Source organism: Desmodus rotundus, chromosome 6 (genome assembly GCF_022682495.2).
Source record: "Desmodus rotundus isolate HL8 chromosome 6, HLdesRot8A.1, whole genome shotgun sequence".
NCBI classification, from domain to species: domain Eukaryota; kingdom Metazoa; phylum Chordata; class Mammalia; order Chiroptera; family Phyllostomidae; genus Desmodus; species Desmodus rotundus.
This window is the reverse complement of record NC_071392.1, coordinates 115,691,441-115,717,702: the sequence shown is the minus strand read 5'-3', so window position 1 is coordinate 115,717,702 and position 26,262 is coordinate 115,691,441. Positions and strand designations below refer to the sequence as shown.

Sequence of the window (26,262 nt, the reverse complement as noted above, 5' to 3'; positions counted from 1 at the left end):
GACAATCAGGACTCCCCAATTGTCCAGGAGACAACTGGCTGCCCCGCAGATTCCAGGCACACAGTGAGTAGACTCTCTGTGGTGTTGGGAGCCCCTCCCACTCTCTCCCCCTACAGGGCGGGGACAGGTTAATACAAACCATGCTGCCTTCCGCCCCTCCCAGGCAGAGCCGCTGGAGAACTGAGCCAGCAGGTAAGCGGGCAGAGCTGGGTGGCTCAGGGCTGTGAGGGCACAGTCCTGAGGTACCAGGAGCCAGTTGCTGGCAGGGAGGGGAGCACCTGGCACAGGATGGAGGAGGGGCACTTGTCTGAGGACACAAGGTGGCTCATGGCCTTTCCCCTAGTTTCAGGCTGCTGGGTCAGAAGGATAGGAAAGAAGAAGGGCCTCCTTCTCTGGGAGGTGAGCCACCGTCAGCCTTCTGGGTGGACTCCAGACCTCTCTTCCCCAGGCCATAACGCTGGGCCCCCAGTGACCTCTGCTGGCTGCATCTCCACGCTGTTGGGAACTGTAGACGCCTGCTTCTGCCAGGTGGGGGCTGGAGCCTCACCAGCCAGGCACGGGGGCTGGGAGCTGGGAGCTGGGGTTGTGGGTTGGGATGGGCACTGAAGGGAGGGGAAACCAGCCAAGGTCAGCCCTGTGGGAGGACTGAAGCTCTTCCAGGCCCAGGGACGGAGGAGAAGGAGGGCAGGAACTCACAGTCCCAGCCAGCCTGGGCTCCTGTTATCTTCTTGCTTCCTCCCTGACACCCAAGCCCAACAAGCCTGGGCATCCTCAGAGCATTTGGTGAAACTTCAGCCCAGAGACGGTGAGCAGCTGGCCTGAGGACACACAGCAGTGAACAGAGGACTAGGTGACTGGAGACAAGGTTGGGGGCCAGACAGGGTGTAGGCAAGCATTGCCTCGTCTGTGGGCCTCGGTTTCCCCACATCTGTGAAATGGGCACATTGAGTTGGAGGAGTTCCTGGGGGAACTCGGAGGCAGGGAGAGGAGGAGAAGGCCTCTTGATACTTGTGGGTGAGAGATGTGAGCAGCTGAGTGGACGGACCCGACCAGGCACCCAGCACACCCAGCTGCTCCTTGGCCTCCATCTCCCCCTCACCTTAGCTCCTCTTTTTGCCCAGCCTATGTCCCTCTGTCCTTCTTCCTGCCCCTTTCTGCGTCTAGCTTTTGGTTCTTCCTGCCTCTCCGTGTCTCAGTCTCCTCCATCTTTGCCTTTCTTCCTTTCTCCCTCTAGGTTTTTGGTTTTAACCCTCTCAGTCCCCCTGTCCTGTTGAGACGCTAAGTCATCCTTTTCCTGCCCTGACAACAAACCCAGGACGACATTGACTCAGACCTTTGTCAAGACCTTGTCATACCCTGGCACCGCCCAGGGCCACCCTGGCCAACTGAGCTGGCATGGCTAAGGCAGGCTTGGTCGGTGGCCCAGGCGTCGGCAAACCAGATGACCACCTGGCCACGGAGAAAGAGGACAGGGCCCTGCCCCCATAGAAATGATATTCCATGTGGGAGAGACCACCCCTCCACCAACAGACACAAATATACTCTGGCCACAGGGCTGATGCACCATCATCCTGTGAAGGAATAAAGCAGACAGCAGGAGGGAATGCCAAGGGTGGAGGTTGTTTTGGCTCTGATGGTCAAGGTCAGACAGGACCCTTCCTGCCAGGTTGAAGAGGAGATGGCCCAGCCATGCACTGGCCCTGGGCGGGAACTCCTCCCCACTCTCTCATTCCTGTGGGCCTGGGACTCCCAGCTTTTGGTGCAAGAATACAAGGCAAAGAGACACCTTTGCCCTGGACTCTCCTGGATTCTGTGTTCCCACCTGTTATGGGAGCGCCTCAAGTGCCTCATGCAAAGCCGTCGGTTTCTGGTCTCCCACAGTGGCAGAAGGGGCCCCAGGAAGAAGGGATGTCTTGGAGCCTCTCTTATGTTCTCTGGGCCCTGTACCCCACGCCTCCCTTCCCAGCCCAAGTGCTGGGGTTAGCGAAAGGGATCCTGCTCAGCTTGGCCCTTACAGCCTCCCCATAACAGCCTCTCCTCCAGGCTGGTTAAGAGGGCTGAGTCCACATTCAGACATTCTGGGACTAAATCTCAGCTCCCAAATGACCAGCTGTGTGACCTCAGGTAGATTACTTCCTCTCTCTGAGCCCCAGTTTTCTCATCTATAAAATGGAGATAATCATAATGCCTGCCTCGGGATTGTTGAGAGGGTTTGATGGATACTATGTATAAAACGCTTAGCACAGGGCCTGGCAAAATGAGCAGCAGTTTTAAAGGTGGCTATTGTTGTCGTTGCTACTAACGTTATTGTTATTATACTATACTATAATATACTCTATTATTGTTGTTGCCGTATTGTACTCAATGCCAGCTTTCTGACAGGTTTCACTCCTACTTCCACCCTGGCCCCACGTGATTCTCCTCACCACAGCCAGCACGATTCTGCTAAAAACCAAATTAGAGCTGGTCCCACCCCTGTCTCGCAGGGAGGATTTTGGCTCAGAGAAAACACCCCAACTCTTGCCTACAAGGCCCTATGGGACCTGCCCACCTCTGCTTACACTGCTGCAGCCATGGTGGCCTCCTGGCTGTTCTTCCAACGCCAAGGTCTGTTTCTGGAACCTGACAGGTGAAGCTGCGCCCCAGGGCCTTGGCGCATGCTGTTCCCTCCCCTGGATGACTCTCCCCCCTCGCATGACTCACTCCCACCCTTCCTTCATGCTGCCTCCAACAACCCCATTTATGATTGCAGCCAACCCCCACGATGGCTGGCTCCCCTCCGCTTTTCTTTCCTCCACAGCCTTATCAGTGGCTGACTTGCTTGACGTTTCTGTTATTTTGCTTAGGGACTGCCTCTCACACTTCCTTGACAGCAGAGATTGTTATCCAGCACAAGGCAAATGCCCCATACATATTGGTTGAATAAACGAGAACTGTAAGGTCACCATAGGAAAAAAAATAGTAAATAGCGATGTTCATTTAAAGAATACATTCCAACATACTCTTGAGTATTAGTCATTGGGAGCCACTCCCCAGTTATCTGAAAACAGCCAGGCTTCTATAAATGCAGTTCCCACCCCCAGGACATCCCCCAACTCATAGTCATTGATGGCTGCGCCCCGCCCCCCGCCCCTCCCAAAGTCCAGGAGCACATGGCATTTGGCGCGGCTGGTGGGGAGTGGGTCCGGGCCAGGGAGCCATGAAGGAGATGGGTCGTGCTGGGCCATAACACTGTTGTGACTTTTCCAGATGAGCAAACAGAGACTCAGAGAGCCAAGTCCCTTCCCTCAAATTACACAGCTCTTCTGGGGCCTAGAGCAGAGCCAGAGAACTCAGCTCTGTGGGGCCTGGGGATTTAGGCCTTCAGCGCGTGGGGGCTGTTGCATGTAGGTGAAATCCAGGCTCCTTACCTGCTCTGTCTGCCCTTATTTTCCCATCAAGCCCACTACTCCAGCCAGGCTGGCCCAGGCTCATTTCTGCCCCAGGTCCTTTGCAAAATCCATTCCTGTTCTTTTGGTATTTTTATTACAGTCACGTGCTCCTTAACGATGGGGATGGTCTGAGAAATGCGTCCTTAGGCGCTTTTGTCATTGTGCAAACGTCACAGTGTGGGACGGTGTGACCTCCACACCTGGGGTGCACGTCACAGCCTGCTGCTCCTAGGCTGCAAGCCTGGACAGTGTGTTCCTGTACAAAGTCTCACAAGATCAAATCCCACTCAAGAGAAATGATCCAGTCAAGAGACGCAGTAAACGCAAGATGTGTGAGGCTGCTAAGACGTCACACTGTCTTAGAGAAAACTTTTTATGTTTTTATTTTTTAGAATTTATTTATTTATTTTTAGAGAGAGGGAAGGAAGGGAGAAAGAAAGGAAGAGAAACATCAACGTGCGAGAGATGACCGATTGGTTGCCTCTTTCGTGCCCCCAACTGGGGACCTGGCTGAAACCCAGGCATGTGTCCTGACTGGGAGTCGAACCAGAGACCTTTTGGTTCGCGAGCCAGTGCTCAATCCACTGAGCAGCACCACCCAGGGCAGAAACTTTTTTTTGGTAACTAGAAAGAGTGCACCCTAAGTCCTGGCTCATGTGGCTCAGTGGATTGAGCACCGGCCTGTGAACCAGCAGGGTCGCTGGTTCAATTCCCAGTCAGGACACATGCCTGGGGTGTGGGCCAGGTCCCTAGCTGGGAGCGTGTGAGAGGCAACCGACCCACGTTTCTCTCCCTCTCTCCTGCCCTTCCCCTCCCTCTAAAAATAAATACATAAAATCTTTGTTTTTAAAGTACACTCTATAATAACAGTGAGTATAGTATATAAACCAGTAACAGGGTCATGTATCGTCACTGTCACACACTGTGGACGCACTTGTCCGTGCCCTGGCCCGCCTGGACTGGCAGCACAGCAGGTGGCTTGCATCAGCGTCACGACAGGCACGGGAGGAGTGTGTCGTGCGACACGTCAGTGGGCCACAGGAATGTTTCCGCTCCATCGTATGTTACTAGGACCCCCGAGTGTGTGGCCCAGCACCGACAAAACATCATTACATGGTGCGTGACTGTGCCGTCCTTAATACAAAAGCATTTAAACATTTAATCCAGCTGGAATTGATTTCAGGGGAGGGTGCGGTAGGGTTTAGAAGTAAGAAAGAGACCCAGCTTTATTTGTTTTTCCCAAATGGCAACTCAATAGCGAGTCTCATTTTCTGACTGGTCCTATGCAGGAAACTATGTATTTGTAAATGTGTAACTGGCCTCCTCGCTGAACTCTCATTAGCTGACTAGCTTTTCAGATGATAAAGGTAACCGCCTTCTCTGAACTGGCCTCCCGTCTTTAATTATTTACTTATTCCTATTGGGCATATCATTTATCGCCCCCTCTACATCTACCACCTGCTGCCGTCAAGGCCTGGAACAGACCTGGGCCCCCAAGTTCATTCCTAACCTTCTGGTGTCTCTTTAAGATGTCAAACAATTTTGTTTGATTTGGGTTTTTGATCAAATCCCAGTTAGGGCAGGACCTGAGTTTCTGGGTCAGAGCATTAATAGTAAAGGAGATAAATGTACTATTCATTAGTTTTGGGTTACTCTAATTGATCAAAATGCATCCTTGAATACATATCTTTGTACATTTAGGCAGTGTTTTGCTGTATAGAGAAGTCTTGAACAAAATAGCTTATTTACAACTTAAACAACATAGTTCAGTTGCAGGCAGGACAGGGCTGGGATGGCAGCTCTTTGCCACCAAGTTCACAGAAGGTTCAGTCCCCATCCAGCCCCCACACCATCCTCCATAGTGCAAAATGGCTGCTGGAGTTCTCACCATCATATCTGAGTTCCAGACAGCAGGATGGAGGAAGAGAAGAATCTCACACCCCCTTGTCTCTAAGGAGATTTCTCAAGTCCTTTCCAATCTCATTATCCTGGGCTTGATCAGGTAGCCATGCCCAGTCACAAGAAAGACTCAGAAATGTAGTCCGTTAGCTTGGTGGCCATTTACCCAACCCAAAATCTGGCCTCTGTGACACCTAAGGAAGAAGGAAAGAATGGCTAACGGGGAGCACCCAGCAGCCTCAGCCCTGGACTATCGTACCACGCTCTCTGCCTGTTTTGTCCTTCCATATTGTTCCACCAACCCTCATCAGAACTCTGCCTGGGTTGGCACATGGCAGCTTTTTTATATATATACTTCAAAAATGTTTTCCTTTTTCTAGACCCTTCATTCTGCTGGTTGTCCTCTCCCGGATAGATTGGTGTTTTCATTGTTGTTCAGTTACAGTTGTCCCACCATCTTCCCTGTTGCTCTCCCCTGCCCTGCCCTGCCCCCCACAGTCAATCCCCCGCATTGTCCATGCCCATGAGTCCTCTGCTCATGTTCCTTGACTTGCCCCTCCCCCTTTTGCTCCCCGTTATGCCCCTCGACCCTCCCCTCTGTCCACTGTCAGTTTGTTCTTTATTTCAATGTCTCTGGTCCTATTTTGCTCATTTCTTTGTTTTTCTTTTTTTTTTATTAGGTTCCACTTATAGGTGAGATCATATGGTATTTGTCTTTCTCCGCCTGGCTTATTTCACTTAATGTTCTCCAGTTCTATCCATCCTGTCGCAAAGGGTAGGAGCTCCTTCTTTCTCTCTGCTGTATACTATTCCACTGTGTAAATGTACCACAGTTTTTTGATCCACTCATTTGCTGATGGGCACTTAGGCTGTTTCCAGTACTTGGCTATTGTAAATTGTGCTGCTGTGAACATTGGGGTGCATAGGTTCTTTTGGATGGGTGTTTCAGGGTTCTTAGGGCATAATCCCAGCAGTGGAATTACCGGGTCAAAAGGCAGTTCCATTTTTAGTTTTTGGAGAAAATTCCATACTGTTTTCCACAGTGGCTGCACCAGTCTGCTAGCGTTCCCTTTTCTCCACGTCCTCACCAAACTTGTTGTTTGTTGATTTGTTTATGATGGCCATTCTGACTGGTGTGAAGTGGTATCTCATTATGGTTTTAACTTGCATCTCTTTATGGCTACTGATGTTGAGCATTTTTCATATGTCTCTGGGCCCTCTGTATGTCCTCCTTGGACAAGTGTCTGTTCAGGTCCTTTGCCCATTTTTTAAATTAGATTGTTTGTCTTCCTGGTGCAGAGTTGTATGACTTCTTTGCATATTTTGGAGCTCAAACTTTTGCCCAAGGTACCATCGGCAAATCTGTTTTCCCATGCGCTTGGTTCCCTTTTATTTTGATGTAGTCCCTTTTGTTTATTCTTTCCTTTATGTCCCTTGCCCTAGGGGATGTCTAGGTGGAAACATTGCTGCATGGGGTATCTGAGACTCTCCTGCCTACGTTCTCCTCCAGGACTTTTATGGTGTCGCGTCTTACATTTAAGTCTTTATCCATCTTGCACTGGGCAGCTTTTTAAAAGTGGGATTCTGCCTGCTGTACACCAGCTTCCGGTCTCAGGTGGGGTGGGCAGCCGTCGCCGGTTTCTGGGTCCTCTTGGACAGTATAGCAGGGACCTGGAAAGTGGCTGCAGAGCTCCTGACCTTGGAAAGAGATCCTATCCCTCCTCCATCCCACTGACCCTCCAGGAAGACCTGCTCCCATTGTGTAGCCACTGAGTTACCTGCTTTGGCCAAGGTAGGGTGAGAAACTCTGCCGCCCCGTCTAGTCCCAGCAGCCCCTGCTCTCCACCTCCAGCTCTCCTCTGCCTTGGCCCGTCGTTGCCCTTGAGATCTGCCACCCATGCATCTCTTCCTCATACTTTTCTCTGGGGACAGTCCCTGTGGTTTGTCTCTCATCCCTCAGAGCTCTGAGCACAAGGCAGGTGCTCAATAATCCTTATTGAGTGACTAAGAGAAAATAATGACAAACTTTTGCCATCAGGAATTGCTTGTATTATGTCCAAAAGTGTGTTCAGAGTAACTGCATGTGTTTGGATGGCCGTTCACGTGTTTGCTGACATAGCAATCACTTACTGTTGTCAGGCACCATTCTGGCATTCTGCAAGTTCCTGGTGTTGGAACTGGGAGCCTCCCCATTTTGCAGAAGAGGCATCAGGTACAGGAGGTTTAGGTCATTTGCTCAGGTTGGAAGGTTAAAGCTGGGATTTGAACCTAGGCATCCGGCTCCAAATTTTACTGCAGGAGAGAGCGGTAAGGTGGCTGGAGGCCGTGCTTGCAGCCCGCCAGGGGCTGAGAGAGGCCCAACATTGGATTCCAGCCCCCCACTTTGCCCCTGGCTAGTGAGGGATCCTGGGCAGGCCATGCTCAAAAATAAGGGGTCGCGGGGCCTACGGGGCCAGGTGGGACCCAGGCAGGTACCCTAAGAGTGGTGGTTGCCATGTGGGCATGAAGGCCTGGTGTGGTATTCCAAGAAATATTCTCAAGAAACCAGAAATCTTCCTGCCCCCCACCCCATGGGCAAGCTCCAGTCTCTATTTCCAATCTGTTACAAACTCATATATTTTTACTTGTATAGTAAAAATGAATTACTAGAGAAGTGAAATTTTGTTTTATTTTTTTAAGATTTTATTTATTTATTTTTAAACAGAGGGGAAGGGAGGAAGAAAGAGAGGGAGAGAAACATTGACATGTGGTTGCCTCTCACGCGCCCCCCCATGGGCGACTTGGCCTGCAAGCCAGGCCTGTGCCCTGACTGGGAATCGAACCAGCGACCCTTTGGTTCACAGGCCAGCGCTCAATCCACTGAGCCACACTAGCCAGGGCTGACAAATTTTTAACTCAAGACATAAAATACACATCTCCCCAAATTTGTACTGTGAGATTTGACATTACATTCCAAGAAACCAGAAATCTTAAATGTTGTTTGCCACGTCCCAACGTGCGGATTCCAGTAACTAACTGTTTGTAACACACGGCAAACCAAAAGCGCACATCTGCTGCCTGGCGGAGGCCAAGGAGTCACCCGTTTGCAAATCCTGAGCTAGGTTGTCTGTAAAGTCCTTCTGCCTCCACAATGCCAGGATCCGAGGCAGCCCTCTGCCCTGTAAGAGCTTCAGTCTCCCCAGAAATGTGCCTGCCTGTGTCCCCACCAGAACACTTTACATAAAGGAGCCTGGGCCCAGCGCGCACCAGCCAGAGGAGGTTTCCTGGAGGCAGTGTCCTGCAGAAAGCTGGGCTGTACATGCGGGGGGCTGGGGCGTGGGGTGGGTGCTCCAGGCTCGGAGCAGAACACAGGCAAAGAGGGGAGCAGCTAGGCAGGCGGCAATTGCCAGGGGCTGCTCCTCTCCAGTGGGACCTCTAGGTGCACCAGAGCCAAGCTGTCCTGGGCTGTCTGTCAGTCCAGCTTCCTGGGTGAGAGAACAGAGCTTCGGTGGCTGAGGTAAGGCCCCAGACTAGGGTGGTGGAGCAGGACTGAAAGCAGCTTGGGCTGCATTCTGCTCCAGGCTTCCCAGAGCAGAAGAGAGCTGATGCTGGGAATGGGTGGACTGCATTCTTCCCCTCCCACCCCACCCCAGGAGGGAGGAGGGAGGAGGAAGGAGGAAGGAGGAAGGGAGTGGGATACTTAGAATCAATTGCTGTGGTGCCAAGACTTTCCTGGGTGAGGCAGGGCCACCAGTAACTCCCCTGCGTGTTCTAGAAGAACAGAAACAAGGAGTGACAGCGTGAACTGAGTAGAACCATGGGATCGGGAGTCACTGCAGGGTCATGGGAACGTGCAGGGAGCCAAGCACCCAGGACACCGGCTCCAAATCCCACCTCCCAGCCTCAGGACCATGCCCTGTTCCCATCTGTAAAAGGAGGCAACTGGCCCCATCGACTTTCTCAGGATTTGCACCCAAAACGGTGCAAGGCCCGCCAGTGATTGTGGTGCAAGCGGCTCCTCACGGCGAATCTTCTCCCCTTTTTCAATTTGAATCGTCATGTGTTATTTTCACACGAATTAGAAAAAAATAACCACGTCACCAAACCTGGCATTTCACCATAACGAGAAGAGCTAGCCGACTCCCGGTGAATGCTTGGTGTGTGCCTGGTGGCTCTGAGAGCGGAAACTCGGTAGCACCTTGGCATCTCGCTGGTGCTGTCATTGTCCTTCATTTACAGGTGAGGGAAGTGAGGCACAGGGAGGCAAAGTCACTTGCCCAAAGCCACCCTACTAAGTGGCAGAGCTGGGTTCAAGCCCAGGCAGCTGGCCCCAGAGTCTCCTTCTGGCCTCTCCGGTACTTTTGCTTGCACCGAGGGGAGAGCAAAGAGAGGAGGGGCACGGGCGGTGTCACAGGTCACTGGGGAGGCGGTACGCAGGTGGCAGAAAGCTTCTAGCCCCAGGGGTGGGGGCTAGAGTTAGGTGAACTCCAAGGGGGCCTGTCCAGCTATGGAGTTCTATAATTTCAGGAGAAAAATGCCAGATTGGGATTTTATGTCAAGTGACCGTATTTCTGTAATAGGTAGTGTGTTTATATGGTTCACAAGTCAACACTGTATAAAAACGACCTACAGTGTTTGGCGGAGCTGCGGCAAACCCCCAGCAGCTCCTGTGTGCTTCAAGGGCTGCCTGGTGCACGCACCAGCACAGAGAACACGTGCTTCCTCCTTGTCCCTGTGTGTACCAGGCCCAGGCAGCGCCCCCTGTCTGTCTCCCTCGGTTTTGTTCCCTTATCAACATGGCCTGGCCCGTCAGCCAAGGAGCTCTCCCGCACCCCTCATCCCTCTTAATGGGTGAGTGGCACCCCGACTCACAGACACGTCTTTGGTTAGCCCTTCCTTTATGCATGGGCACGTGGGTGGTCTCCTGTATTTGGCTATTACCAACAAGGCCACAAGAAAGAATAACCTCCTCCGTGCATGATTTCATCCAGGGCAGGTAACCTTTGGGACGATCTCGTGGTGAGAAGTGGCACCTTTTGTTCATTGACATTTCCCACACGGAAGGAAGGTGATGAGCCTTTCATGTACTTGAGGCTTATTTGTACTTTTTTCTCCAAACTGTTTATATCCTTTGCCCACCTCTCTATTGGGTCTTTTTGTTCTTAATTTCTAAGAACTCTTTATGTGTGCGGAAGATGAGCCCTTTGTCTCTGGTTTCTGTTGGAGATATTTTCCCCCAGGGTATCATCTGTCTCTCTTTTTTTTTTTTATCTTATTGTTGGCATATTTTTGCCTTTTTGTGCAGACAGTGTTTTGTTGATTTTTTGTTTGCTGCTGTGTTTTGATATTTATGCAGCTGAATGTATCTAACTCTTCTTCGGGTGTCTCTGGCTTTACAAGTCACGGGTAGAAAGCCTTTCCTACTGAAAGGTTAGTTATAAGGAATTCGTTCGTGTTTTCTGCTAATGAAAAGCCAACTTGTTCACGAAGAGGGGAAGGACGACAGAAAACTCTGGGCCCCAAAGCCCGGTCTTTTGCTGGACAGTGAACCTGACATGGCTCTCCTGGTGTTTTTCTCTGCAGGCCCTGCTGCAGGCTGACCTGGGGAGGCGGCAGCTTCCGGCCTGCCACCATGGCCCTCCTGACGCACCTGCTCGTCTGCACCTTCGGGATGGGCTCCTGGGTGGCCATCAACGGGCTCTGGGTAGAGCTGCCCCTGTTGGTGACAGAGCTGCCCGAGGGCTGGTACCTGCCCTCCTACCTCACAGTGATCATCCAGCTGGCCAACGTCAGCCCGCTCCTTGTCACCCTGCTCCATCACTTCCGGCCCGGCTGCGTTCCCGAGGTGCCTCTCATCTTCGCTGTGCTGGGTGTGGGCACCGTCACCTGTACCCTCTTTGCCTTCCTCTGGAATGTCACCTCCTGGATACAGGGCAGCCAGCACAGCATCACATTCATGGTCCTCACCTTCTTCCTGGCCCTGGTGGACTGCACCTCCTCCGTCACCTTCCTGCCTTTCATGAGCCGGCTGTCCACCCACTACCTCACCACCTTCTTTGTGGGTGAAGGGCTCAGCGGCCTGCTGCCTGCTCTGGTGGCTCTTGCCCAGGGCTCGGGTCTCACCACCTGCGTCAACGTCACTGAGACATCTTACACCACCTCAAACCCTAACACCATCGGGAAGACCAACACCCCACAGGTACCCAGCACCGCCCAGGGCCAGTGCCGCGCTCCATGCCTGGTCACGGCGAGATCACGGAGGGCTTGTGTTTCTGAAACATTGGGTAGGCCCGTGCCCTTGACCTGGCTGTACTTTAGATCACCTGGGAGAGCTACGGAAACACACCAGTGGGCACCCCCCATGGCCAGACCAATTAAATAAGACTCTGAGGGTGGGCCTTTCCTGAAACCCTCAGTTGAAGTCAGGTGTGTTTTGAAATCTAGACTTTCAGCTTTTATTTTTATTTACTATTATTTTTTTAATCCTCACCAGAGGATATGTTTTTATTGATTTTAGAGAGAGAGGAAGGGAGAGAGAGAAAAACATTGATATGAGAGAGGAATATCGATCAATCACCTCTCATATGGGCCCCAACTGGGGATTGAACACACAACCTAGTTATGTGCCGTGACCAGGAATCGAACCCACACGTTTTGGTGTACAGGACGACACACCAACTGAGGGCCAGGGCTGGAGGTTCAGCTCTTACTCCTGTCCCACCTGTGACACTGCAACACAGCGCAGTGGTGACACCACTGTCCACAGCCCGGAGACACTCGTGCCCGGTGGGCAGATTAGGGCTATTAACGGCCTCACAACCCTTTGAGCGTTGCTGCCAACTGAAGCATAGATTCTGAGCTTTCTGGGTTTCAGAATTCCAAAATGGAGACGGTGAACTTGTATTTATTCACAGTCCCCCAAGTGATGCTAATGTACAGCCAGAGCTGGAGCCTCACCCCCGAGTCGTTGCCTCAACACGCCATCGTGTCGACATATCTGTCGACGTAAGAAACATCCAAACCAGTACAGACATTGTTTGTTCGTTTTTAAAAAAATTTTACTCATTTATTTTTAGAGAGAGGGGAAGGGAGGGAGAAAGAGAGGGAGAGAAACATGGATTGGCTGCTTCTCCTCTGCGCCCTGACACGGGACCTGGCCTGCAGCCCAGGCGTGTGCACTGACCCGGGACCAAACTGGCGACCTTTGGCTTTGCAGGACGACGCCCAGCCAACGGAGCCACACCCATCAGGGCCTGGTAGAGACGTTTTAAGAAAGTTTATTTGACCCAAAACTCATAACAATGGTCAGAAAGCAAGACCTCAGATGCTCTGTAGAATAGCAGATTTTGCAGATCCTTATAAGCATTTGAAATTAAGGAGGGAATTTAAGGGAGATTACGTGAAGATGAGAGGAAGCAAGGTGGGTAGCAGATTATAGGATAGTCAAGAGTATGTGCTCTCCTGGTGGTGATTACGCTTTGGAGGCATGTTCTGGCAGCTCAAAGGTGTGCTAACCTAGATTCGCGGAAACAATGGATAGGGCCTGCTTAAGGCAAAGATAAGCCTTTTTTTTTTTAACCCTCATCCAAGGATGCGTTTACTAACCTTAGAGAGAGTGAGGACGGGAAAGAGAGAGAGAAATGTGGATCGGGTGGGGTGATCGAACCCACAACCTAGAGAACGTCCTGACTGGGAATCGAACGTGCAACCTTTTGGTGCCCAGGATGGCACTCCAACCAGGGCAACGATTAAGTGTTTTACTAAAGACGTTGCGCTCCTGGAGCATGACGACCCACTGTGATCTGTCCAGTTAGGGCTGTGTGATCAGACCACCCTGGGAGGTCACTTTCTGTAAAACCCTTTTTGGCCACAATTCCCTTTCTTGTCCTGAATCAATCCATAGGATGCGTCGATGACCCGCTTTTTGGTTGGCTAGTGTGGCCTCACAGCACTAGGAAGGCTCGTTCCTAGAAGTCTCAGTATCTACGTGGTGTGGCGTTTTAGAAATGGTGGACCATTGGTGATGGGACGATACCATAAACGTGGGGTGTGAGTGGAGGCCCAATTTTCCCCCAAAAGGAAGAATAGGTACATGGAAGGCAATCGGGTCTCACAGACTTCATCGCAAAAACACTCTGGTCATTTCTATCCTGTGAACTGTCATCCCCAAGTTTTTACCTTCCATCTCACTTTTCCGCATTTGATACCTCGCATAACATTTATGTCAGCCATAGAAAGGGTATTAAAAATTAGCACATAGTTTCAGTCATAAGCAGTTGGGCTACATAGAAAAACCCAAAGAACAAGTGTAACTATTATTATGACTAATATCATTAGCAGATAGGAAAAGACCATCAAACTATTGGTTTCTGAGTTAAACATCAATTTGCAGGGACACAGGCCTTGTCCATGTTTGGGGACAGCTGTCTGCCCCTGATGTCGGTGGCTTCTCGTCTTTGATGTCCACAGACAGAGGTAGATCGCCATTCACAGTTAGGCACCTGATAAGGTCCCTTCCAACAAGGCGCAGTGTCTTTTAACTGATGTCTTTTCCAAAAAACAAAATCTCCAGGTCAGTCAACGATCTTAAAGTCTTGTCTCCTGGGAGCTCACTGTGAACGGACACGGTTACCTATTTAGCATTTCCTTGAAGTGACTCTGACAAATTTTGGCAATAGTGTAAAATGTATCCTTTTAATAATGTCAGCTTATAAATTCCTTGATCTAATTTCAGTCCAGCTTCAGTTCACTGTGATGCATGAGGAAGGCAAAAACTTAAAAAGTGGGGTTTGCCAGGGAGCCACGAAGAACCAAGCAGCTCTCTTGGATTTCCCGTAGCCCTATTTGTTTCATTTAAAGCATTGTCTTGCTACACACTAAAAGTTTTTTCGTCATTTATTTTGCAATACTTTCCATGCAATTTAACATAAAAACAAAACCCTTGAGGTGTTTCAGTGACCCTTCTGGAACACCCCGAAGTCGTTCCTACATATATTAAGATTTTAACGCTTAAAACCTCAATTTCTAAGGAAAACTGAGAAGTAAGCAATCAGCATTCCTTAGCTTGGCAAATTTATGAAGACGCTTTATTTCCTCTAGAAACATATTCCATAGACATCCAAGTCAATTATTAACAGGAACTTATTTTTGTAAACCCAGGTAAAATATAAATATTCTATTTACTATCAATGACTCAAAAGATATGTGTTCTATTCAAACCAACAAACTTAAACATTTTTTAACTAAAGATTAATCTTAGATCAGGTAAACTGGACAAACATTTGCATTAGGTTTCATAGTCCTGAGAACTTTAGAACCCCCAGCCCTTACAAGGGCTTGCCTTTAAATCAGTTTGAACAATGCCATCTGTATACGGAAAAGTATCTCCCATTAACAACATACATATGTAGACACATTCGTCTACAAAAGAGTGGTTAAACCCAAGTTTTGCTTTGGAGGCATTTACAATTTATATCTGCCCTTGAGAATTCAAGTTCCAAATGACCTTCCCCCTTTCTAAAATAAGAACAGCCATTTTTAGCACCTCAGAGAATTGGGTTGACGCCTAACCGACATCGCAGATGGATCCACTTATCTAAATCCTCTTTTTGAAGCTTCAAGAGACCATTTAAATATGTTTCCCATTCATTCTGCCTAGTTTTATAGCCAGCTTTTTCTAATCGTGCGCACAAAAGTTTCATTTAGGAGTACCGAAGGATCCTCATCCGCCATCTCAGCAGTGATAGGGTGCCGGCCGTCGTGGGGCTTGCTGGCCTGGGAGGCACGACTTCCCATGTTAATTTCAGTTATTTTTCTTTCTAGACCTGTGGAGTCTGAGCAAACTTCTAGGGAACCCCAGCCTGTATGTGCACATCCCCAGACAAGCCAAAGGTGGTGGATGGCCCTCTGGGATATCCCCATGTCCCTGGAGGGAATTTTTTCTTCTGACAACCCCACGAAGATTCTTGAGCAAGGGCCAGCAAAAGCTTACTGACCCTTGAACTGTGACACTGTCCAAAGTACAGGCCTCCCTCTCTCCACGTGAACCCATTCCAAGGCGCCCTGTCCTCCTCCCTGGGGCTCCCGCCAGCTTTTCCAGAATCAGCTTCCCCACCACCCCGGACACTCCCTGGTGCCCTTCTCCACCACTCCGGATTCGGGGTCTGCAGTCCATTGGCTTTTCTGGTTGGAGAAGCAAGTATCTTTTCTCTTGGAGCCAAAGAGTGTTCAGTATCTCATTTACCCAGCAAAGATTTTGTCCAGACTCTCAGTAAGCAATCCAGTTAAAAAGCCAAAAGTAAAAGCAGCAAGCCACGGTTTTCTTTCCCCGGGTCATCTCAACCCTTCTCCACCTGAAGGACTTTCTAGGAAGAACACAGATAAAGTCACAGTCTGCTCCTTAAAGCGGGTGACCCAGGGTTCCAAGAGAACACTCACCCGAGTCCCCCCCGACATGAGGCAGGGAGCCGTGCAGCACTCAGAGCACAGTATCCGGGTCCACAGCTGGACCTGCGTGGGCTTCCTCAGAACCTGCCCACTGCGCCAAGTAAACGTCAGCATAAGAAACACACAGACCTGCAGAAAACTTTAGTGAGAGTTTCTCGGAGCCAAAACTGACGACAGTTGCCGGGAACCAAGATCTCAAAGGCTTTGGAGGATAGTGGTTTTACAGTTTCTTGTGTGCATTTGAAATTAAGCGAGGGACATAAGGCAGAATCCATGAGCGTGTGAAAGCAAGGTGGCTGTTGAATTACAAGATGGTTAAGATTCTCTTGAAGGGTCTGAAAGGGGCCATTTCAAAGGTGCATTAACCTCAATCTACAGTAACAATGGGCGGGCTTACTTAGGCAAAGGTAAGCCTTTTCCTAAAGAAGTTATATACCCACCAGGACCAGCCCAGTTAAGAATTTACGGCCAGAGCGCCCTGGGAGGTAACTTTTCGCAGAACCCCTTTTTGGTCCACACGTCAAACTTTCTTTCACTGGGTATTGGACAGTCTTCACGGGTCTGGTATTAACCACAGCAGTACCGCAGCTGCCGTTGCCGACCAGTGGCCCAGGCAGTCGTAGCCTGCAAGCGTTAAATGTTTGACTTATTTGATGACATTTAAATTTTTTGCAATTTCACATATATAAATCTAGATGTAGTGTATGTCTTGAAAAGAGATCTAGCCGCCCTGGGCCACATCACCATACAGCCGGGGCTGGGGTGGGGCTGCTCTCCCGCTGGTTGGTCCCCAGGCCGGCCCTGTTCTGAACATATATATGGTTGCCAGCCCTCGAGGGCAGTAGCATGGGAAGAGGTATAGCTGAGTAAAAAAGGACCAAGTGGGCCCTGGCTGGTGTGGCTCAGTGGATTCAGTGCCAGCCTGTGAACCAAATGGTCTCTGGTTCAATTCCCAGTCAGGGCACATGCCTGGGTTGTGGGCCAGGTCCCCAGTAGGGGGCGCACGAGAGGCAACCAAACGTTGTTTCTCTCCCTCTCTTTCTCCCTCCCCTACTCTCTGAAAATAAATAAATAAATAATCTTTTTAAAAAAAGAAGAAGAAAGAACCAAGTGGACTGGGTTTGCCTCATGCTCCCCACAGTCCTCAAGTACGGTGAAGTGTTCTGACACCGCTGTTCCCCGTAACACCGCGAGAACGGTCCCCACTGCGCAGGGCCGTCAGGAGGTGCGCGAGCCCATGCGTGCACGGTGCTGGTGCCTAGTGAGCCGCCAGTCAATGTGAGCATTTATTATCATTATCTCAGTAGGTGGGTGTATATTATTCATCACACACTTATTCATAACAATGCATCATATTAACTGTGTATTATTACTGTTGTTGCCTGTGTCCCAACGTCACCCAGGGATCTCATGACCCTTGTTTTGCCTTTCCCCAGGGAAATAACAGCACTCTGGGGCCTGGCCTCACTGGGACAGCGCCCTCCACGGGCCATCTGGAAAGCAGCTACCTGCCTGCTAACTTCCCGCCCTTGGTCTTCTTCCTGCTGCTCTCCTTCATGATGGCCTGCTGCCTCGTTGCCTTCTTTCTCCTCCAGCGTCACCCTGGGCCCTGGAAAACCTCCACAAAAGATCTCCTCGACTCCCAGGTCACCCTCCACTCCATCAGGCCACTGGAAGAGGACCTGGGCCCCCCAGGCCCAGGGGACAGCAATAAGGGCCAGGAGCATCTGGAGGAGGAAACGCCTGACCACCACCCAGCCCGCCTGCTCCTCATCTACGTCCTGGTGGCCTTTGTGAACGCCCTCACCAATGGCGTGCTGCCCTCCGTGCAGACCTACTCCTGCCTGCCCTACGGGCCTGTTGCCTACCACCTGTCTGCCACCCTCAGCTCCATGGCCAACCCTCTGGCCTGCTTCTTCTCCATGTTCCTGTCTAACAGGTCTGCCTCCAGCTGGCCCTGGGGAGCTCTGGTGGGGATGCACTTCATTTCAAAAGCCAGAATTCCAAACCCCACCATCAGGGTGTATGTTCGATAGTTAAAAAGACGGTTTTCCGGGGCGGGACTGCCTGGGTTCAAATCCCAGCTCTGCCACTTACTAGCTCTGTAACATTGGACAAGTCACGCCATCTCTCTGTGCCTCAGGGATACCTATCTGAAAACTGGGGATAATCATTGTCCTACCCCCTCAGGTGGCTGGGAGCATTAGAGGGGCTAATGTGGGAAAGCTTTCAGAGCGGTGCCTGGGGCATGGCAGGTCCGAAGTGTCCACCAGCACAGCCACTGGCCCATGAGGAACAGCAGCCAGGCAGGAACTGGAGTCCCGAAGCTCTGAGGCTCAGAGAAAGGGCTGGCCCTGCTCTAATTTCCAGGACTCCAGCCCTCCTGCCCCCAGGCCAGGCTGGCTCCCTTACAGCTGCAGTTCTAAACAATGGCTGGGCAAATGGATAAAATGCAGACTGAGCCAGCCTAGACTGGGAGCTGGGATTTCAAGTCTTACTAAGCAACTTGTGTGGTTCTGACTCAAGGGCTTCAGATCCCCATGGGAAAAAAGCTCACCTTGGGGTCTTAGACCTTTAGGTCCCACAGCCCCCATCTACCCCTCTGCCCCACATGCCCCCTCTGGCCTCTTAGACCTGCACTCACCCTCCTCCCCCATCCCTGCCCCCCACCTGCCACACCCACCTCTCCCAGCCCTGCCCCCACCTGCCACACCCACCTCCCCCAGCCCTGCCCACCCCACCTGCCACACCCACCTCCCCCAGCCCTACCCACCCCACCTGCCACACCCACCTCCCCCAGCCCTGCCCACCCCACCTACCACACCCACCTCCCCCAGCCCTGCCCCCCACCTGCCACACCCACCTCCCCCAGCCCTGCCCACCCCACCTGCCACACCCACCTCCCCCAGCCCTACCCACCCCACCTGCCACACCCACCTCCCCCAGCCCTACCCACCCACCTGCCACACCCACCTCCCCCAGCCCTGCCCCCCACCTGCCACACCCACCTCCCCCAGCCCTGCCCACCCCACCTGCCACACCCACCTCCCCCAGCCCTACCCATCCCACCTGCCACACCCACCTCCCCCACACCCACCTCCCCCAGCCCTGCCCACCCCACCTGCCACACTCACCTCCCCCAGCCCTGCCCCCCACCTGCCACACCCACTTCCCCCATCCCCAGAAGGAGGAAGAATGAGTACAGGGGAGTTAGACAGGAAATATCAATTTGCCAGAAAGCTGAATTTTCTCCCCTGGGGCTTAAAAACTGTGGATGGAGGTGGGACATTACTGGGGAAGGAGCACCAGAGACCACAGACCTATGGGATCTGAGATGCCCAGAATGTTAGAAACACAGAATCTGAGAGTCGAGGAATCCAAGAATCTTGGAGCAGAAAGAATCCTTCGAGGCAGGGCAGACCCTCTGCTCTCCCCCGGCACACAGGCCAGCCTTGGTGTTCTGAAGATAGGATAGCAGGACCCCAGGGGCAGAGACTTCAGTGAAAGACAGTGTCCTCAGTCGTCAGACCTGGATTCTACATGGCAGGCCACCAGTGGAGCACCTCCAAGCCGGCCACCAGGGCCCGCAGACCAGGCAAACCTCACGCTGTAGACAGGGGTAGCGGGGGGAGAAGGGAGGGCCCCTGAGGTCGCACCCCACACACCGCAGTGCTGCTGCTGCAGTCAGAGCCACCTTCTCTCCAGCCTCGCTTCCTGTCCGACTTCGACTTCGGGCATGTCGCAGGAGCAAATGGCAGCAGGCTAGACCCCGCACTCTGCTCCCACAGGCCCCCCACAGTCCCGCAAGCCTCACTTAACAGGTGGGGAAACTGAAGCACGGGGACCAGTCTCGCGGTGTACATGGTGGAACGGGGACTTGAGCCAGGTCTGTGTAGCTCCAGAGTCATTCGGGTTCTCCTACTGGGACACTGGGCCCTGCGTTACTGCTCAGGAGCCTCGCTGACCCACTTGGGCCTGATGGCCTGGAAGTTTCCACATGGTTCTAACCTCTGACCCTGAAGATGCTGACCATCCCATGTGCTTCCCAGAGTGGGGAAGGCAGGGGTCAGGCTTCTCCTCAACTCCATTCATTTCCCCCATTCTGCCCTAGGTCGCTGCTATTCCTGGGGGTCCTCACAGTGTTTGGGACTGGCTTTGGGGCCTACAACATGGCCATGGCAGTGATGAGCCCCTGCCCCCTCATGCAGGGCCACTGGAGTGGAGAAGTCCTCATTGTAAGTATCTGCTCCCACAGCTGCTCCCTGACCCAGCCAAGGCCTGGGGAGGCCTGGGGTATAGCCCTTTCTGTTGACCAAGTCTGTGTGGTTGCTCCCTCAGGAAGCCCCCCGTGGCCGTGGTAAGGGTGGGTTTGCCTGTCATTTTGGGAGTGGAGGCTTAGAAAGATGAGGTGGCTGGTCCAAGGTAATGGTACAGCCTGTCCCCGGAAATCCACACTCTTCCCGCTGTGTCTACGACCACAGTGGCCTTCTTCCCCAGGCCCTTGACTTGATTATGGGGGACGGAAAAGCCAGGGGGCTCTCCTTTGCCCTTGGGGAGAGGTCAAATCATAGGGTTCCTTTAGCCCTGTGCGGTCATCCCACACCCTTAGCTCCTAGGAGTCTCTCCAAAGCCCCCTGCACGCTGCATCTCTCCCACCCTATCCCCGCAGGTGGCCTCGTGGGTGCTTTTCACTGGCTGTCTGAGCTATGTGAAGGTGATGCTGGGCATGATCCTGCGCGACCGTAGCCGCAGCGCCCTCTTGTGGTGCGGGGCAGCGGTGCAGCTGGGTTCACTGCTTGGAGCTCTGCTCATGTTCCCGCTCGTCAACGTGTGGCAGGTCTTCAAATCCGCGGATTTCTGCAGCCTTCAGTGTCCCACCTAAGCAAACTGAAAACTGGGACCCAGAGAGACAAGGCAAGGACCCAAGGTCACCGGGCAAGTGTTGGGGGCCTCAGAGGCACACCCTGAGGACTTGAACCATCAACACAAACTCCCCTCTTTAAAGTGGGTAATGCCACCCGCAGGTCCTGGAAATGCAAAGCACAGCCCTACCCCAACTCTGAGTCACAGTGCTTGCAATTCCACTCTTTCAGAACTTCCAAGACGTTGGAGAGAGAACTGACTACAGAGCATCCAGCTGGAGGCAGGCTAAGGGTATCAGAAGGGAAACAGCTGAGAGAGCGGGCTCTTAGAAGCTGTGTGACCTTGGTGAAGTGGCTTGATTTCTCTGTGCCTATGTTTCCTCATCCATAAAACGGGGATCATAATAAATAGCACATACCTCATAGACTTGACATGGGGATAAAAGGGAGACAACCCAGCATGTGGCTAGACTGCCTGGGCCACTTCCCCCAGAGTAATAGCAAGAGCAACAAACAGTCAACGCAGACGAAAGTGGCCAGAGGGCTTGAGAGGTGACCTCAGCCCCATATCCTTTTCCCCATTCTGCTCACAGAGGAGTTTCTAGAAGACACGTGGCTGAGTGGTGGAATCTTGGGCATGTTGGCTCCCTGATCCTCAGTATGGAGGGACATTGTACCCCACACACCCCTTCCCACCGCCCCTCCTGAGCTCCTGGGAGGCAGAGAGAGATGATGGAGGAAGGGCTCCACGGAACCCCTGAAAATGACTCACCCCCCCAGCCCCAAACTCACTAAGGCTGACAACTGGTCACAGAGGACCCTGGGGAGCAGGAGGAGGGGAAGGAGGAGGGGTATGGGGTGAAGTATATTAGTTACTTGATTGTTTTTGTTTTACCTGATTTTTTTGTTTTACTTTTTGTTGTTTTTTTTAAATAAAGACGTTGATCAACCTTCCAAGAAAAAAAAATCAACCACGAAACCCCAAAATGTATCACTATGATTAGTTTTCAGTTGGCTCCAAGGTCAAGACCAAGTTCAGAAATGAAACAGAATCAAGTGCTTAGAGAATGTCTGGACCTGGGATTTCTCTTCTTTAGTGGTTTGTTTTTTTTCACTTGCTACCACCCCTTCTTTTTACTTGATTTTGAATAGATAATATAGTCACATGTTTCAAAAATCAGAAAATATAAAATGGTGTTCAGCAAAAAAAAAATTCCCTCCCTCTTCTCTCCCCCTTCTACCCAGTCCCTTTTAGCACACATGAGTGCTTCTTATGAGTCCCTTATCATTCTTCCAGAGGTTGAGCCAGTATAAGAAAATACAAATGTAGTCTTTTTACAGAGAAAATATGAACTGCGGTGGACCTTGCCCTTTGACCCAAGGATGAAAATGAAGGGAGCGCTCTTGTTCTTCATCGTGACTGCACAGTATTCCACTATGTGGAGGTGCCAAATTCCTTTAACCAGCCCTCCGCAGAAAGATGTTTGATGGTGCTGAAGACAAAATTAAAAACAAGATCTCCCACTGACCCAGAAAGCCTCTCCCCAAAAGTAGACAAGAAAGAAAACAGTTGTATGACTGAGTAAGCGTTAAACCAGGTTGTGGGGCACATCGCGGGCGATCCACTAATGAGATGCAGAGGCAGAGAGAACCCCAACCTTTTATGCACAAGCGGACACAACCGATTACATCTGTGGCCTCAAAGGTTAGCTGGTCCTCAGGTGGGAGGACCAGACGCACCACTTGTCACATGGTTCATCCTGCCCTTACCTGGTCGCTGGGGCGGCTATCTGTGTTAGCCAACCGCCCTTACCCACAGGGAAAAGAAGCTTCTCTCTTTGTGAGAGGAGGCTGCTTTGAAGCTTGGAGAGTAGCCCTGAGGTCAGGCGCCTACCCTCCCCCCACCCAGACTGGGCCTCGGGGTGCCAGTTTTGCTGATACTTACATTATGAAGAGATGGCTCCCAGGTCCTTGAAAAAAACACTCCTGGGTGATAAAACTGGCCAGAGGCCCATTCAGCTTTTTGAAAGACAAACATCTGAGAGGCGCAGAGGAGTCTACGAGTTTTCTAAAGTAAATGCTATAAGGAGAAGGAGAGGGGATGTCTCCCTTCTTGACACAAGGAGAAATGCTTCGTGTCTGTATCTGCCTCTCCAAGGGCATGTGGGTGGCTTCCGGGCATTGCCTCTCAGAAAGAATGCTGGAGTCAGTAACAAGCAAGAAGACCTTTGCTGACACAGGAAGATGCTCCAACATTAGTTACATGTACGGACAAGAGATGCAGAAGAGCGTGTACAGCGAGCGTGGAGCTGGCCACCCTCATTCTGCCAAGGACGAGGGGAGAGGGCGAGTGACTTGGTATTTGGAAAAGGCACCTTCATCTGTGCCTTCTGTGTGGTTTTGCTTTCCCTCCCCATCCTCAGAGTCTCGATGACACCGGCAGCCTTTAAGTCAGCACCCGTGAGTCAGCGCTCCTCAGTCTCCTCCTCTGTACAATGGGGATGGTCGAAGCTCCTCCCCCACTTTGTAAGGCCTGTTCTTCTTTAAGTTAACACCTTACGATGCTCCAGACATAGGGCAGGAGCCTCTGTGTGTGTCCCAGGCCCTGTAAGTGTCACAGTGTGCTAGCAGTGGTCCAGATGGGGAATGATCCAGCCAGAGGCCCCCCAGAAAAGGGCCACGAAGTCAGGACACAGGCCCTAGCTCTGAGTCCAGGGTTCTTTCTAATGAGCTGTTGGCATAAACACCGAGCTTCCACACTCCACATTTATTCTGGAGGAAGGTGGTTCCAGGAGCTTGGAAATGTAAAATCAGGCCAGGACTTTAAGGTGAGACCCACAAAGTCCTCTGAAAGAGAATTGGTAGGGGTTACACCCACATGCTTCCTTGGGACTGGCCAGCCCTGGAATGCCCAGAAAGGGAGCATCTACCCTGTTCATCCTCACTAAGGTCCACCACGGCGACCATCAACTTTATAGCTCTAAAGAGCCTTCCTGCGGCTGCCCTTCCTGGTTGACCAGATGCCTGCGGCCATCTGCAGAGAGCTGTGCCACGCGCTGGATTCTTCCTGAGAACTGACTTGATTTCATTCTCACAGAAGCCTTGTAAAAACTTCCTATTATTATCAGTTCTATTCTGCAAAAAACAACCTGAGGCACAGAGAGGTTAAGCACCTTGGGTGAGATCACACAGCCAGCGGGTGGCAGAACCAGGCCACTGAGGCTGTATCTTACACGCTATTCTGTATCAAAGACGTGAGTCTCAACGCGTGTGAAACCGTTGAGAAAACCTTGGCTTCAGGTGGAAATAAAGCGCCCCTCCTGGCGCATTATCTTCTGGTTTGAATTAGAAATCAAAAACTTCAATCCAGCTTCATGGTCTCCACTCCATCACTCACACACACACACACACACACACACACACACACTCAAATTCCTCTAGAAGTGAAAAGAAGGAAGGGGAGATGAGTGCTTTTGTAGGCAGAATGAGATTCCACACACAGTCCAACGGTGTCCCTTTAAGAGTGACTAGCAGAGGGGCTGAAACTTGCCAGAGGAGATTCGTCACACACCTTGTCTTGCAAGTCTGGTTTTGCAATGGGAAGGCCTTTTCTGCGTCTCTGTGCTATTTATAGAGGTCAAATCTGGGGGAAGTGCCACGGCAAATACTGGCGCAGCCAGGACTCTGCCTTCCGCTTGGAAAGTGCTGGTTGAGCAGCTGGCTCCTGGGCGTGCCTTCAGAAAGTTGCTCTGCTGCAACCTGTGATTCGGCCTAGGCGTTTGCCTGCTCAGGGTTCACTGATTAGATTGTAAGATAAGATAGACAACTGTCTCTCTGGGGGAGGAAAAATATTGAGAGAATGAAGATAAGCAGCAAATGGCACTGCTAGTTGCTACAATGTCCATTCTCCTGTTTCTTTTGTAGTCATGGAACCCCTGACTTTCAGCTGGGCACATACACGGTAGCCCGGAGAAAAGCACACATTTCCCAGGCTTTCCTGAGGCCATGTGATTACATTCAGACAAACGTTACCAAGTATAATGCGTACAACTTTGGGGCTGTGTACTCAAAAGGCAGAGGCAGGACTCCACTTTCCATTCACCCCTTCCTGCTGGCAGAAATGCAGATGTGATGGCTGGATCTGAAGCCACTGTCTCAGACCATGAGGAGGAAGCCAGAGGCTGAAAATAATGCAGGAAAAATGTAGAAGGAGCTTGAAATTATAATGATGGTGGAGCTACCATTCCTAATGGGACCCAGGTTTAATAATACAGAGAACTAAGCTTCGGGGTTAAGTTTCTATAATGTGGGGGACTTTTTAAAATAACAGCAGAATTCTCATATTGGTAAATGTACGTTTCTCTCTCTATATATATAAATGCACACACAACTCACACACATATTCACAATCACACAGAAAGAGGCCTGGAAGGATATATATCAAAATCTTAGCCTAGTTAATCTGGAGGAAGGGATTTCTGTGGGTTTTTTTTTTTTCCTTCTTGACATTTGGCTGTACTCTTGACTTTTTTCTTTGGGTGTATGTTATTTCAAAACTCAATAAAAGAAATTCTAAAGAAAGCAAGGTCCCTATAAATAGATCCTATTGTTTAAATCACCTTCATTTGCCTCATATGGGCCCCCAAAGATCACACACATACACTTAGATCTCATGAAATATTTGGCTTTGTTTTCTGTGGGTTATAGAACTTTTTTTAGGTGTTCCTTGTACTGAACAAAATGTCTTGAGGATGGTTCCCTGCTCCTATGTATAGGGTGACCTTGTTTCTTATAACCAACACCAAGCACTTTCTGGATGGCTTTACCGAACGGTCTCTGTTGGTGGATATCTATACTGTTTCCGATCTTAAGTACCAAAAACAAAAAAAAATGCAGTAATGAAAGTCCTCAGACCCGCCTCTCTGCACTTGTCCAAGGCTTTGAAGTCTAACAAACGTGAGTTTTAATCCATGTGACTTCAACTTAACTGTGCATCTCTGAGTCTGTCTCCTCACCTGTAAAATGGGGAAAATAATGAAACTTGCCCATGAAATTATTGTGAGGATAACAACAAATAAAATTCATCCTGTGCTTACGGCGCGCCAGGCACTTTTCTAAGTGCTTCCCGTGAGTTAACTAAGCTAATGCTCCCAACAGAATGGCAGGTGTCCTGAAGGTTTTCTAGAAGCTTCCAGCTATCAGACTACCAGCGTGAAATCCTCTGGCTGAATCTTCACATGCAGCCCTTCCGCAGGCTTCTTAGAGGTGGTGGTTGGAGAAGATACTTCTTTGATTTCAATCTTTTAAAATCTATTGCGATGCATTCTGTGGCCTAACATACGGTGTGCCGTAGAGAATTTTCCATGTGCACTTGAGAAGAACGCGTATTCTGCTGGTGTTGGGCGGGGTGTACTATAGGTTTATCTTTTAGGTTCAGCTGATCACAGTGTTGTTCAAGCTTTCTGTTTCCTTCACGATCTTCTGCCTGGTTGTTCTACCCGTTACTGAAAGCAGGGTATTAACGGGCCCACCTATTATTGAACTGTCTACTTCTCCTTTCAATTCTGTCCATTTTTGCTTCAAATGCTTTCGGGCTCTGTTGGTGGGTGCATATATGTTTATAATTTTTATATCATCCTGATGGA

The 26,262-nt window shown here is 50.8% G+C and overlaps 1 protein-coding gene across 6 annotated transcripts; it reads left to right on the top strand.

Moving 5' to 3' along the window:
* On the top strand, positions 1-25,827 carry SLC52A3 (solute carrier family 52 member 3). 6 transcript variants are annotated; one of them, XM_045194678.3, is made up of 6 exons: positions 1-63; positions 164-192; positions 10,893-11,508; positions 17,192-17,694; positions 19,867-19,990; positions 20,425-25,827. In XM_045194678.3, the coding sequence occupies exons 3-6, from the start codon at positions 10,942-10,944 to the stop codon at positions 20,635-20,637; spliced, it is 1,407 nt and encodes a 468-aa protein (XP_045050613.2). In that variant the 5' UTR covers positions 1-63; positions 164-192; positions 10,893-10,941; the 3' UTR covers positions 20,638-25,827. The 6 variants fall into 6 exon arrangements, with proteins under 6 accessions (XP_045050613.2, XP_045050617.2, XP_045050612.2 ...); XM_045194677.3 differs by lacking the exon at positions 164-192 and adding an exon at positions 344-528 and having other exon boundaries at positions 47-63; positions 20,425-25,826; XM_045194676.3 differs by lacking the exon at positions 1-63 and adding an exon at positions 344-528 and having other exon boundaries at positions 20,425-25,826.
* The last annotated feature ends 435 nt before the right edge of the window (positions 25,828-26,262 follow it).